The sequence below is a fragment of the Prosopis cineraria genome, unplaced genomic scaffold (genome assembly GCF_029017545.1).
Source record: "Prosopis cineraria cultivar Desert tree isolate PC_DT_omini unplaced genomic scaffold, ASM2901754v1 PC8, whole genome shotgun sequence".
NCBI lineage: Eukaryota > Viridiplantae > Streptophyta > Magnoliopsida > Fabales > Fabaceae > Prosopis > Prosopis cineraria.
The window spans coordinates 13,307,228-13,321,225 of NW_026555339.1; the positions used below are offsets into that span (position 1 = coordinate 13,307,228).

The window sequence follows — 13,998 nt, forward strand, 5'->3', positions numbered from 1 at the left end:
GTCCAAAACAAGCTCAGAGACACCAAGTAAATTTTTCTTAATTTCTAGAATAACAAGAATATCTTTTAGCAACAACTTATCATTAAACGCACAAGATATAAAACCATATGCATGACTTGTGACATTACTGTCGAATAGCACCAAAATTAATAAAAACTAAATTTTACAATAAAGCGCAACCTAGGTCGTCTCCCTAAGAGATATTACATTGTTTCAAAACTATTTGAATTATGGTTATGAAAAAGTAAATGATGGGGGGGTTTTTTAATGAAATTAATTAAAAAATATAAATTAAAATTAGATAAATAAAGAAAATTCAACTGAGAAAATTATCAAAAACAAGCAGCACAATCAATCACAATCCAATCACCTAAATTTAATCTTCCTCATCCATAAATTAAATTAATTTTATTTAACTTTATTATTCTGGTTTTATTATTTATTTCTCAAATTATCATTCAAGAATTAAACAAGAAATTAAGTTATAGATTAATTGAGATCTCCTTCAACCTACAACCTAACTGTTCCATGTTAGCCACACCAGAAACAAAGCATGGATAATCACCCATGCTAGGCCAAATTACTCTTATGTTACTGTATCAATCGATTATAGCAACCAAAACCTCAAATAAAATTTATAACCCAAAAATTATGCAATAAAGCCACTCTAATCAGCAATGGCAGTTAAAGCATAAAATTCAGAGGTAGGGAGAAGAAGAGCAAATTAAAATAAAGTTAAAATAAAATCTTCTTTGAATATCAAAGACTCTAATTAAAACTTAGGATCATAGTTTGTGATTGATCACACCAAAAAATTAGCTATTTATAGAACTGAAAATTAAAAAATATGAGATGAAAAATTGAGAAGCCATCACCCAAAAAATTGGAGGAAGAAAAGACGAACGGCGATCGCTATTCTATTTCCCTTTTCTTTTCATTAAAACCGCGGTCCCTTTTTTGCCTCTGTCCTAATATATATCTAATTCGTTCGTTGCTTTTGCCTTTATATTAGAAGTCATGTGGTGTGTGTCGTACGCCTCTTTCTAATTAAAATTTAATAATTTAATAAAAAATAAAACTACCATAAATAACCCTAAATGAAAACTACACTAAAATACTCAAGATAAATATAAACGAAATTTTTAAAATTTAATTCTTGATTTAATCTCCAAGCATGCCCATATTCTTCTTATCCAAAATATTTTCTATCAATATCTTTCAAATTGAATCTAAAAAATCTGTACAAATAAAATAAAATTAAATAGCACCTATGCAAAAATATTAAAAATATTATTTATATTTTAAAATCAAAGATTTAGTTAGTTAAAATCCCAAAACTAAATATTGGCTAATAAAATCAAATAATATCTAATTAAACCCAATTACCCTCAAATAAATATTTAAAAGTCTAAATTAAAAGGATAAAAATATATAAAATTATCATTTATCAACCTGTTATTGGTAAATCATGACCATTTCCAACTTTGAGAGTACCTGAATTTCTTGTGCCTACAGAGTTATCAATCACATTAGTCACATGGTTTGAAGCACCACTATCTAAGTACCACACTAGATCCTGCACAGTGTCAGACGTTGCAAAATATACAGTTAGTGAATCATGGTTACGATCTCTTAGAGAGAAATTTCGATCATAATGATGATAGCAATCTTCAACTATATGTCCAAGCTTTGTACACAATTGACATTCTACTCTATTATTACTGGACCTGAATCTTCTGTTTCGACCATGATAACCATGATTCCTACCAGAGGCACGCCATGCAGAATGAGTTCCTCCAGATAAACCCTGACTATCACCAGAGAAATGACTATTACAGAGACTCAAAGCAGTGAAAGAGTTACATACAACATTAACGTTGTGAAGATGTTCAAGGTGACGTTCATAGGTCAGCAAGGACGACTGCAACTCAATCCAAGTCAGGTTCTCCTTATTGGAGAGATGAATAACTATAGGAGTATATTCTCCATCAAGGCCTGACAGTGTTTGCATGACTAGATCCGAGAGAGGAAGAGGATGACCTGCAAGGGCCATGTTCTCTGACATAACTTTCATCTTGCTCAAATAAGCTTCCATTGTGAGAGAACCTTTCCTAGTTCTTTGAAATTCATTTCACATCAACGTCAAACAGGCTTTGGAATTCGCACATGTGAGGTCCATCACAGCACGCCATAATTGAGATGCAGTCCGGCAATACAAGTCTTAAGAAGAAATATCCAGAGTTAGAGACCCTAATATCCATCCATATATCAACTGATCGGCGGATTGCTAGTCTTCAAATGCTGGATTGACAATAACATCATTTCCTTGAGGAATAAATTCCGGTAGACTTGGTCGCATACCATTCATAAAACCCTCAAGTCTGTGTCCTCTTAGCACTAAAAGAACAAAGTTGTGCCATAAAAGATAATTGGATTTGTCCAACTTGATAGATCTTGCCCGATTGAGGCTGTTGAGAAGTAGAACAATCTTGGTCTGAATAGCTGGTGTACCTCTAATGGAAGGAATGAGTAAGGAAGAAGATGCCAAAGGAGTCGTAGAGGTGGAAGATGAGAAAAGAGATGGTGTTGTGGAAGAGACAAAGGTTGAGGTAGTGAATAACAGAAAGGTAGCCATGGACGCATGCTTTGATATCAAGACAAAATCTGACTGAATAGTACATACCCTCACAATGTGTGAGGTGCAAAGCAAGCCTTAATCATTTGTAGTGCAAGTTAGTTACAGGAGTAGTGTCATGTCATACAACAATAATGTGGAAAGAAGGCAATATAGACAATTAAAGAATAAAAGAATAATAATAAAAATAATGATACAGATCAACTAATCTTGGGCATGTTCTTTTTAATATTGGGCTGTATATTAGTGATAAGCTTGGACTTGTTGAGTTTGGATTTATTTCTAACAGCTTATATGTTTTTGGTTTTTAGAGCACTATCTAAGTTTTAAAGGAAATATTTGAAAATACTTCAAAGTCTCATCTCTGTTTGATTCATAATTCATAAGAGCACTTATATGTCCGCTAACATCTTTATTTTTGTCAGCACGTGAACAACTTGCAAGAGAATGTTTCTGCTTCAATGAATAAATGAAGTTACTTTATTAAACAAATTTAATCTTTTGGTGTTGTTTAGAGCTTAGAAAAAGGGAAGGAGGTTGTAGGAATAGCAACTGCTTTAGCATTAACCACAGGTTCATCAAATTCAAAGGAGATCCAAATGACATTTCCCAAGAAAATACATTCTATAGTCTATGAATTCATGATGTTGTGTGATTGAACAATTTTTTTTTCATTTTGATGTCACTCAGCTCTCAAAAATAGGGAAAGAAGCTATTGGAATACTTCTTAGTTTAGGGTCATCAATGGCTACAACTTCCTTAGATTTAGAGGTTATCAAAATCAAGTCTCCAAACTCTACATATTATTGACAAGAAAGTGGTTATAAAAAGGTAAAACTGACTCTCTTTTTTAATGATCGTCCAATGACTCAACAATAAGCACTTGCAGACTTGGATTGATTAGTGTGTTATGCCCTTTTCTAATATAATATTGGGAATATGCTAATTAAATGGCTTAAACTTGTATTTATATGTATATTCATGTATTGTTTTAGGATTTGGTGAAGACAAAGTTATAAAGTGAAACAATCATGACATACTTTCAGGAATAGGAAGAAATCTCACCTGTTGTATGCTCAGTCTTATCAGGCAATATTGCAGGACCTATCGGTTTTAATTAAATGACCAAATACTTACATATCCCTTTTGTTTGTACAGAGTGTAAATGAAAGTATTCCAGAAGACATTACACCTATGAAAGCTAAAATAAATACTTCCTCAATTTATTCACAAGAATCCTCACAATTGGATCCACCTGCAAGAGTAAGTTCACCGCATTCATTTTAAACTTGTAGCATTTTTTTCACTTTACAATTGTAAGTTTAGTTGGCAAATTGGCAACCATTCGTTACATCTTCACGGGTCAATAATAATAAATCTACACCAAAATATCTTGCCTCGACTTATTTTGCTATGTACACATATATATATTTGAATGAATTAGTCTATTTAAAAAATAAGTCTTGCGCATAAATGAAGTTACTTTATCAAATAAACTATATATTTTGATATTACTCAAATATTAGAAACAGGGGAGGCAGTTGTAATTATTCTCGAAACTGGGTTATAATCTTCACATGAAATTAGTTTCCAGCTGCGTTTGCCTTGACCGTTTTAATATATTTGCATAATATATGAAAATGGATAAAAGGGTGAAGACTAATCTTTTGTGCATTTTCATATTTGGTATTCTTTTTTATGATCAATAAACTACAAAAAAGCAAGCCAAATTTTAAATACAAATAAGAAGCAATTGGAGATATAGAAAATAAAATTAAAATTCCTGAGGAACTAATATATGCTAGTTTTATTCTCCACATAGTATTGCTGAACTTAATACTAGTTACTTCTTGGCAAATGCAACATCAGCGATACTACAACATTTCCTTCTCTTGTTGAGGTTACTTCAAGTTTTGAAGGAACTTTAGAACCAGGACTTTATGAGAATTATAGAACAGAGGAAATCAAAATAGCAAATCAATCAATTCATTTAGATTCAACAAAGCAATCTAGATTAATTGGTATCTCAGAAAAAGAACAGGCACAGGTCAGTTAATTATCCTTTCCGAATTAACAGAGGAACTTGAATATTATAGACTATAGAGAGGCTTTTTTTGCTTATTCATTATTATATAGTAGATGGGCAGACAATCACTCTCAAAAACATGAGAAGCTTATGAATGAATTTAACACTTTAATAGTTTGCTTTTATGTTCCTAATTTATAGAGTACTTGCGAAGCTTCAAAGGGAACTGTTGAAGAAGTTTCTGCTTCAAAGACATCATCGAAGTCAACTCAGCTTGACTCAGAATTCGTAAGAGCGCCTCTATGTCTCCTAACCTTAATAGAGCTCTAAACAACAACAAATTTGAAAAGTCTGCATCAAATTAACTACAACTAACATTTGGTTTTATGTAGACTAAGAAAGAAACAATGAATGCAAGTGTTCAAGAGGGACATAAAGCAAAGAAGGCTTCAAAAGTAAACCTATCAACAGACTCACAACGCTATTCGCCAAAGCCTGCAAAGGACAATACGGTCCTTGCTGATGTGATCCCTCCTCCTCTTCATCATCGTAAGTGTCTTTCTTTGTGTGACGATTTCGTGTTTTCCATTCAATCATCTGCTAACTTTCTTGGATATGACAGAAGCACAAATTGGTGTTGAAAGCCCTTCCTCCCCTACATTAGGAATTGGCGAAATTTTCCAAATAGTGGAGTTGAAAGATGGCGAACCTTCTTTGCTCGCTAATGCACTGGAGCGATATCCACAGCTAATGCTACCTCGTGAACAACGCACCAATCGAATCATAGCTTTGTCCTACAGAGTGCTCCTTGACATTTTGGTCATCCTTGCCACCAAGACTCCCCATACCATTACAGCATTGGATAGATCAATTCTGGAGGCGAACTTAGGGGAAGCGACTATTCTTGGTTTTGACAAAGAGTGGATTGAATCAGTTCGCACCAAAATTTCTGGCTCTGATAAGCTTGATGTCTTGGTGGCAGAGAAAGAGTTGAAAGATATGGAGGCGAAGCTGGAAACATATGAAATTGCGCTGGATGAGGTCCATAAGCAAAGAGCAGAAGCAAAAGAATGGCTTGAAGTAATTGATTCTCGGTTGTTGGGTCTTCTGGAAGATCGCAAGAAATTGGTTATCAAGATAGCAGAAATTAGGGAAATAGTAAGTGCCATGGATAAACCATTTGGATTTTAGGTTTCTTAATTATTTGGTTTGAGTTCATTACAGAAGTAGCACGCAAGTTATTTATATGATACAGAATTATAAACCAATTTCTGGTTCTGGGTACGTTCAGGCGTTCAGCACTTCGGCTTAATATTTTCAATGGATTGTTATAAAACAAAGGCCACATGGTGCTTGTTTGGCATCTCATTTGGTTGGCCCATACTATAGTTGGCATAACTAAAAGCTTAGTTAGAGATAAAAAATATGTTTAGGTAGAAGTAGGGGTGTAAACGGGCGAGTACGGGCCACCCGTGGCCTTACCCGTTACCCACCCGTTTATGGATAAACGGGTGGCTACCCACCCTTACTCATTTATACCCGTTTGCACCAGTTTTTTAGTCTGGGCGGGTCTGGGCCACCCGTTTACCCACAACACTCATTTTTTAAAAAAAAATAAAGAAAAGAACCAAAACATATGATTTTCATCCCACTATAACTTAACATAAGTACTTAAGTAGTATCATTCTAAAAGTTTAAATCTCTGAATAATATAAGAACAAATATTTTAACAGCAAATACTAAATAAACAAGGATCAATCATTTTAATTTTTAAAGTGAAAACTCATTTAGTCTCATTGATTCTCATTTATCTTCTTCGGAGTCACTTGATATAGCAGAAGATTGAGCTATTAACTCTTCCTCTACAAAACAAATTAAAACAATTAGATTAGTAAATAATAATATATATTATATAATATGGAGAATTAAAATGAATATAAATATAATAACTTATTCATATTATTATTACCATCAACAGCACGTAAAGTCTCATCAAAATAGTCAATATCAATCACTTCCAATGGGGTGCATGATGTTGATGATAGCCAATTCTGGGTGTAAATGAGTGCCTTGGCCATTTTTGAAGATAAGGAACTCCTGAAAGTATCTAGTACTCGACCCCCAGTACTAAAAGTAGATTCCGAAGACATTGTGGAGACAAGCATAGCCAACAAATCACGTTCAATCAAGCCCAGAACTTTATACTTGGAAGAATTCACTTTTCACCATGCCAAAATGTCAAAACTATCATCACAAGCATCAACTAAATCTGCATTTAGGTACTCTTCCACCTCTGAAATTGGTTTCTTTAGACGCTTACTTATTGCAGTGGCTAAGAAATCTTGCATTGCCACATCTATAATTTTTTTTAAAAGATGGAGGAGCTTGCTTCCCCCCACCACTGGCACTGCTATCCCCCACCTCTATACCAATTTCAGATGGTTCACTACTACTGGCTGTAAGAGTTGCAGAGTACTCATCAAACAAGCGATGCAAAAGCCCCATAATCTTCTTTTTCATCATTTCCCTCTTCGTGTAATCACCAATAAAATGTTTAAAAGCAACTTCAACATAAGAAAATTTGTATCTAGGATCAAGAATCACAGCTATCACCAACAATGGATTCATATTTTCTGCCTTTCCCCAGTACTTGTCATACTTACTTTGCATCCTTTCTGCCATGTCACTCAACAAAGAATTAGATTCAACTGCAATTGAATCCAATCATGTCTTAATTGCAACTATATTTTAAAAGCATGTGTTTGATGTGACATAATTTGATTCAGAAAATTGAAGAGTCATAGTATAGAACAACTCCAAAAAGGTGAGAAATTCCTTTGCCATACTCCAGTCATAGGCATTAGGAGGTTTAACTGTACCTTCATCACCATCATGATCACCAAGTTCATCTTCATCCTCCTCTTCCATCTTATCAACATAGCTTGAGCTGGAAGACAGTTTAACTTTCTTTTTGAAGTAGTTCTTGTAATCTTGATCCCCATCCTCCATTCTATCAAAGACTTTAGTGAACTTAACGGCATTCTGCAACATGATGTATGTTGAATTCCACCTATTAAGATAAGCAAAAGATTTAAATGTTAGAAAAAATTATATATCAGAATGCAAACAATCATAATTTAACAATTATGTAAATTACCTGGTGGGACAATCCATGCTAAGAAGACTCTTTGAATCAATTCTCAATTTTTCAACAAGCTTCTTAAATTTTTTAAGCCTACCAGGAGAAGATCTAATAAACTTGATTGCATGCCGAATAAGTTCAATAGATTAATTCATATCTTTAAGGCCTTCTGAAACAATTAAATTTAAAATATGAGCAGCACACCGCATCTGCAAGAATTCTCTATCACACACTAGACCTCCCAAATCCTTCAAACGCTTTTTTAAAAACACAATAGCAGAATCATTAGAAGAAGCATTATCAACTGTAATTGCAAATACTTTCTCAATACCCTAATAGAATAAGCATCCATCAATTTCATTGCCAATAGTATCCCCTTTATGGTTTTCCACCACACAAAAATTCAAAATTCGTTTCTGTAATGTCCATTCCTCATCAATCCAATGAGCTGTCAAACACATGTAGTTGGAATTTTGAATTGAAGTCCAACAATCTGCGGTAAGGGACACACAAACTTTAGATTTCTTAAAATACCTTTTCAAATGTTCCGCTTCTTCTAAATATATCTTGTAGCACAACTTAGCCATAGTAATGCGAGAGGGGCATGTAAATCTCGGTTCAAGCACTTCCAACATTTTTTTAAAACTTTGCCCTTTCACAACTCGAAATGGCATCTCATCCAAAATGATGAATTCAGCAACTGCTTTTTTACACCTTTCTGCATTATAAGAGTGATGAGTCATTGATTTACCAAAGGAAGCAGAGAGTAAGGACTGTCCCTCCTTGGCTTTGTTTGGATTCTTTGGGTAAGAATCAAAATGCCGCCAAAGGTTCTTAGTCCCAGTTTTAGAAGAATGGCTAGCAAAATCCTTTCCACAATAGTTGCATTTGGCCCGATGCTCACCTTTTTTGTTTATAAACTTCTCAAAATGATTCCACATTTCAGATGTTGTGCTCCTTTTACGTTTGGAGGGTGGTGCTTCTTCAACTTGGATAGGTTTAGACTCAATAGGTGCTGTGACGGTGGTGGTAGTTTTAGGTTCATGGTCCCCTTCCATAGCTTATACCCTATAGCCTTGTACATTTTCCATAGTGAATGTTAAAGTAAATACTATATAACAACCAAAACAAATCAATCATAGACATATTTAATGTTAGGTGCAGCACCTTAACAATCACACACAATACAAATATAATTACCAACAAGCTTTAAGAAATGGACAATGTCTTGTGAGAAAGACTAAAGAGTCTTGACAGACTTCAACATTAAAAAAATATGCCACCACCAGCAGTAAATTAAAGCAAATGTAGAAGTTTGTTTATAAACTTTCAATACACTAAATCTATCTAAAAATTTGTTTAAAATATAGAACTTTGTTTGCAATCAGTGAGAATTATAGGCAGAGCAAAGTACCGAACTAATAACAGCTAGCCAGAAAAATTAAACAATGTGATCAATATGAGGGGATCAGAGTAGGCTGCCATTATTTGGAAAAGGCCTACCTGGAGCATCAAAGTGAAAGGCATTTAATTTTAAAGTATGCTGCCACTGATCCATTTTCAAAGTAAGATGGTACTTAAAACTTTGAGTTATCATAGATCCCTTTACAACTTGGAGCATGCCTTTGGCAACATTACCAATTAAGATAACGAATCCACAGAAGCAGATTGAATCCCAGGTCTAAGAATGGATACTCTTTAAATTTTCTAAAAATCCACAATATATTATCCACATTGAATAAGACCCTTCAGTAAAATAGAAAAAATGAGGCACACTAGACTATCCATTCTCATTATCATACAAATGCAGAAAACGTGACAGCATTAAGGAAGGAAATGTCAATCAATTGCAGTTCATTATACTTCAAAAACAGAGCTCACCCATATAAGTTATGATTACGATATAGCGAATCAGCGATACTCGTATCAAAAATACAATACCTTACGATACTCCGGTGCTTATAAGGCTGTGAAAACTTAAAACATCACTCGCTACTGGCGAAGCAAAATGGAAAACTAGACCAGAGGATGAGAACCGAAGTGCCAGAGGACGAGAGGATCAGCTCGGCAGCTCGCAGCCTCGCACCTCGCAGCTCGGCAGTTGGCAGTCGCACACTCTGAGAGGACCGATTTAGGGCACAGCTGAGAGTGAGACTCTCACTATCTCACACATCGACACAGCTGAGAGGACGGGCATCCGGTTTCATGGGTCACAACAGAGCAGAGTTGGTTCACAAGTTCAGACTCAGTACTTCAGTTTCAGTGTTTCACGCCTTCGGTTTCAGCTTGAAACCAAAGTAGTTTTGGGTCTTTTTTTATTTGAAAACAATTCCCGGCCCAAAACCAAATACATCTCAGACAGTTAAACCCAATCTCCAGCCACAGCCAGTACTTTTTTTTTAAACATAAACGAGCGGGTACGAGCCACCCGTATCCTTACCCGTCACCCGCCCGTTTACTGATATACAGGTATATACCCGCCCATACCCGTTTATTTTACTTAAATAACGGGTATGGGTTGACCCGTTTAATAACGGGTTGGGCGGGTATGGGCGGGTATGCGAGTTACCGGGCAAATTGCACAGTCCTAAGTAGAAGTAGTTAGTAAATGGGCTTTTTTTTTCTACAACTACAATTAGGTTAAAAGCTAGCTTTTGTATCAATGGGTGTTCGATTGAGTTGGAAAGGATTACGGCCAACATTCCTAAGGGCGAGTGTTCAAACCCTGGGTACCCCAATATTAAATGGTTTATACTAAAAAAAAAAACCTAGCTTTTATAACTTTTAGATCAATTGCGTTTGACTTTTATCCATTGGAGCAATCAATGCATTTTTAAAATATCATTATACCATTATTTACCCTTCCCTCATTCAGTCATATTCAATGCTCAGTGCTTAGAAATTATGCCCTTTCTATAGTTATGTATTATTGTAGTTTAGAAATTTAACATTTTTATATTGTCTATTTAATTTTTACATTTATAATTATAATTGTAATATTTTTCTTAAATTTACCAAATTATATATATATATATATATATATATTATGTATAAAACTTATGTCCTCATCAGTAATTTTACATGTAAACTTACTTTTCAATTATATCATCCAAACATATTTCTTTTTGTCAAACTAACTTTTTTATAAAAGAGTATCCAAATATAAATTACAGTAATTGATATTTATCCTGACTTCATTTTACAAACTATAATTTGTGCCAATTTTAATTGGCAAAACGTTAATCCAAAGAGGCTCATGAGAAACTTATAGTCTTATATGTGGTTTTTGTTTCTACTAGTTGTTTAAAGTATGGGAAAATATGTGTGCAACTAGTTATAATTTCATTCAATTTTAAACTAAGCCAATGCAATTTATTTTGTTTTAATTAAACTCTTGCAATTTGATCTATTGTGTGTGGTAACTTCAAAGGTTAAAATTAATAATAAATTATTAAATTTTATAAAAGAAAATACTCTTAGATTTTTACAAAAAAAATTAATTTAATATTTTTAGTCAAAATCCAAAAACAAAATAACTTAATACACTGTTTATATCTTTATTAATTTTTTATGAAAATTCTATATATATAAAAAAATATTTAGAATACAAACTAATTATATAATTTTTGAGTTATAAAAATAATGTAATTAATTTTAAAGTCATTTAATCATTTAATAAAAATATAAAATTTCTAAAATTTTTTAATGGAAAAATTTATGGACTTTAACATTTAGGGATTAAAAAATTAAAATGATCAAACTATGAAGGATTAATTAAAACAAAATAAACTATAGGAACTTAATTCAAAATTGAATAAAACTATAAGAATTTATAAATATATTTTCCTTTTAAAGTATTAACTAATTTTATCTTTTCAGGTAAAAAAACCAAGTTTTTTTTTTCCAAAAAAAAAAAAACTAGAAACGAATGCTGCAGCCAATCTCTTGACTCGAGTGTTTTGTTTTCCTACATTTCTGACGTGGAGCTGAGTTAGACCAATTTAAAGACTCTTCGTGCAACGTCAATTACTCAAGGAGGATTGCAAATTAATGGAAGATACTATGCCTGTGCATAGAGATTGTCCAAAAGCTGAAGCAAAATGGAGAAAACTTGTCAACGTGGCGGTTTGGGATGGATTCAAGAACCAATGAGGCTGATTAGCTTCTATGGAACTTAACGCATTCTGCTGGAAATGCTAATGCTAATAAGACGTCAGGGGTTCTTTGTTTGGAAATTATTGATTATATTATATCTTTATTGTTCAGAAGTTGTAATGTTAATTTAAGCTTTTTGTTGAGCGAATCAAATTTTGTGTTCATTTATCAGCTAGTGATGCTTTCAATCAATAGGCTATTTTTTTTCTTTTAATCAACCCTCACTTTATTGCTAACGGATAGTGGATGATAATAAGAAAAGGTCCCGTGAGATATACTCTTCTAATCTTATTTATAAATTAAAAAAAAATTAATTTTAATCTTATTTATAGAATATTTTATTATTTTTATGTTCTTCTTTACTTTTCTAGCCCTTATTAAATGCTACAAAAAATTATTAAAAATAATTTTTTTTGTTTTTATTAAAAATAAAAGTAAAAATTTATTAAATTTTAAGATAATTAATAAAATTTAAAATTTTTTTATTTAATAAAATATGTTAAAAATAATTTATAAATAAAATAGAAAAAATAACTTATAATCTAGTTTTGATCTAATGTTGGTTATTTGATATTAAAAATTTATAAATATCTGAAGCTTTAGAAACTGAGTCGTATCTACAGCTCATCAAAGCCTCAATCATGAAAAAGCTAGCTAGATTCAAAAAAGTTAAACCTTTTCGAAAAACCCATTGCAATGTGAAGCCATTGTCCTATATACAAATCCCAAGCCTTGGCCAAATATTACGCAATAAACGTTGGTAACTGCATTTACCTTTTTTTTTTTTTTCCTTGGCCAAAACACTATAGCCATTAACCGACCATCACAAATCATATGCAAACTTTTGGAAGAATGACATTTAGATTTTAAAAGATTAATTAATTTAAGTCCTAACTAATTTCAGAATTTCAACAAAGTTTCTCAATTTTTCAGTGATAAATTATCAAGTCTAACAACTCAAAAGATTTACAAATTTAGCTTTTAATTTTTATAATTTCGTTATAATGAATTTATGACTTGTTTTTTAAATTTTAATAGGGTAAAAGAACAAATGATAGGCAATGGAGAAGTGGATGATCTATTTATTTTATTGATAAGCCCACCCATATCCCATTACATCCATTTCTAGTAAATATTATCTCATATATACATTAAAAGTGAATATTTATGTTTTCCATTAAAATTTGAAGAATAAATTACAAATGCATTACAGAAGTTGCAAACTTGGGAACTGAACTTGCAAATCCTTGCAGCAGTTAGACTTCATAGTTTACCATTGAAAGACTAAAGGACTTTGTTGGCACTCTGAAATTGGTTAGAATCTAATTTAAATTAATTGATTTTCTTAGATTTAAGTGTCATTCTCTCCAAACTTTTTACCTCTTTTAAATCCATCTATCTCTAAACTTAAAAAATACATTTTTTAACACCCATTAATATCATATGAATCTTGATTTTAAAGAGTTAATTATTCCTGGGCTTACACGTCCTCCAGCTTATCGCCCTTATATATTTCAGCCCAAAAAATAAAGGAAAAACAATAAATAAATCCTCTTGAAATAGATAGATGACGAAATGATACCAAAATTCAATTTTAAACCTCCTTTCACAATTTTGAAGTTTAATTTCATTCTTCACAAATCTTCCCTTCAACTTCTTCATATATGCTTGGACAGCGCGATAATCTCTTTAAACAATCTCTAACCATCGTTTCCTCTCCTAAGTACAACATTCTCATCATAAAGTCCATTTATATCACCAAGAAGCTCTTTTATCACAAACTTCTCCCTCTCTCCTAAGACATTGTCGTGCCAGCTAAAGAAGCCACAACCACCACCCTATCAATTTCAGCCCCAACATCAATATCATGGATTCTATAACCCAATTAAAGGGAGGATAAATTAATTTCAAAACCATGTACCTGGCCAAACCTTTGGTGGCAATATAATCTTCTACCTAAGTTACCTTCGATCCATGCTGTCCATCTAGGAGCCACCAAGCCACAATGACAGTACTTTGTTAGAATTTCATATTCCTCCT

The 13,998-nt window shown here is 32.8% G+C and overlaps 1 protein-coding gene across 5 annotated transcripts in view; it reads left to right on the forward strand.

Annotated features, from left to right (window-relative positions):
- LOC129318199 (uncharacterized) overlaps positions 1-6,047 on the forward strand; it is a 30,500-nt gene extending 24,453 nt beyond the window's left edge. For 4 of the 5 annotated variants that reach the window (XM_054962833.1, XM_054962836.1, XM_054962835.1 and 1 more), the window contains 4 exons: positions 3,794-3,898; positions 4,863-4,949; positions 5,054-5,210; positions 5,284-6,047. In XM_054962833.1, the coding sequence (XP_054818808.1) occupies positions 3,794-3,898; positions 4,863-4,949; positions 5,054-5,210; positions 5,284-5,852 (918 nt within the window). In that variant the 3' untranslated portion in view covers positions 5,853-6,047. Of the gene's footprint in view, positions 1-3,793; positions 3,899-4,862; positions 4,950-5,053; positions 5,211-5,283 lie in introns of those variants that run through there. The other variant, XR_008595192.1, reaches the window with a different exon arrangement.
- Positions 6,048-13,998: the final 7,951 nt, after the last annotated feature.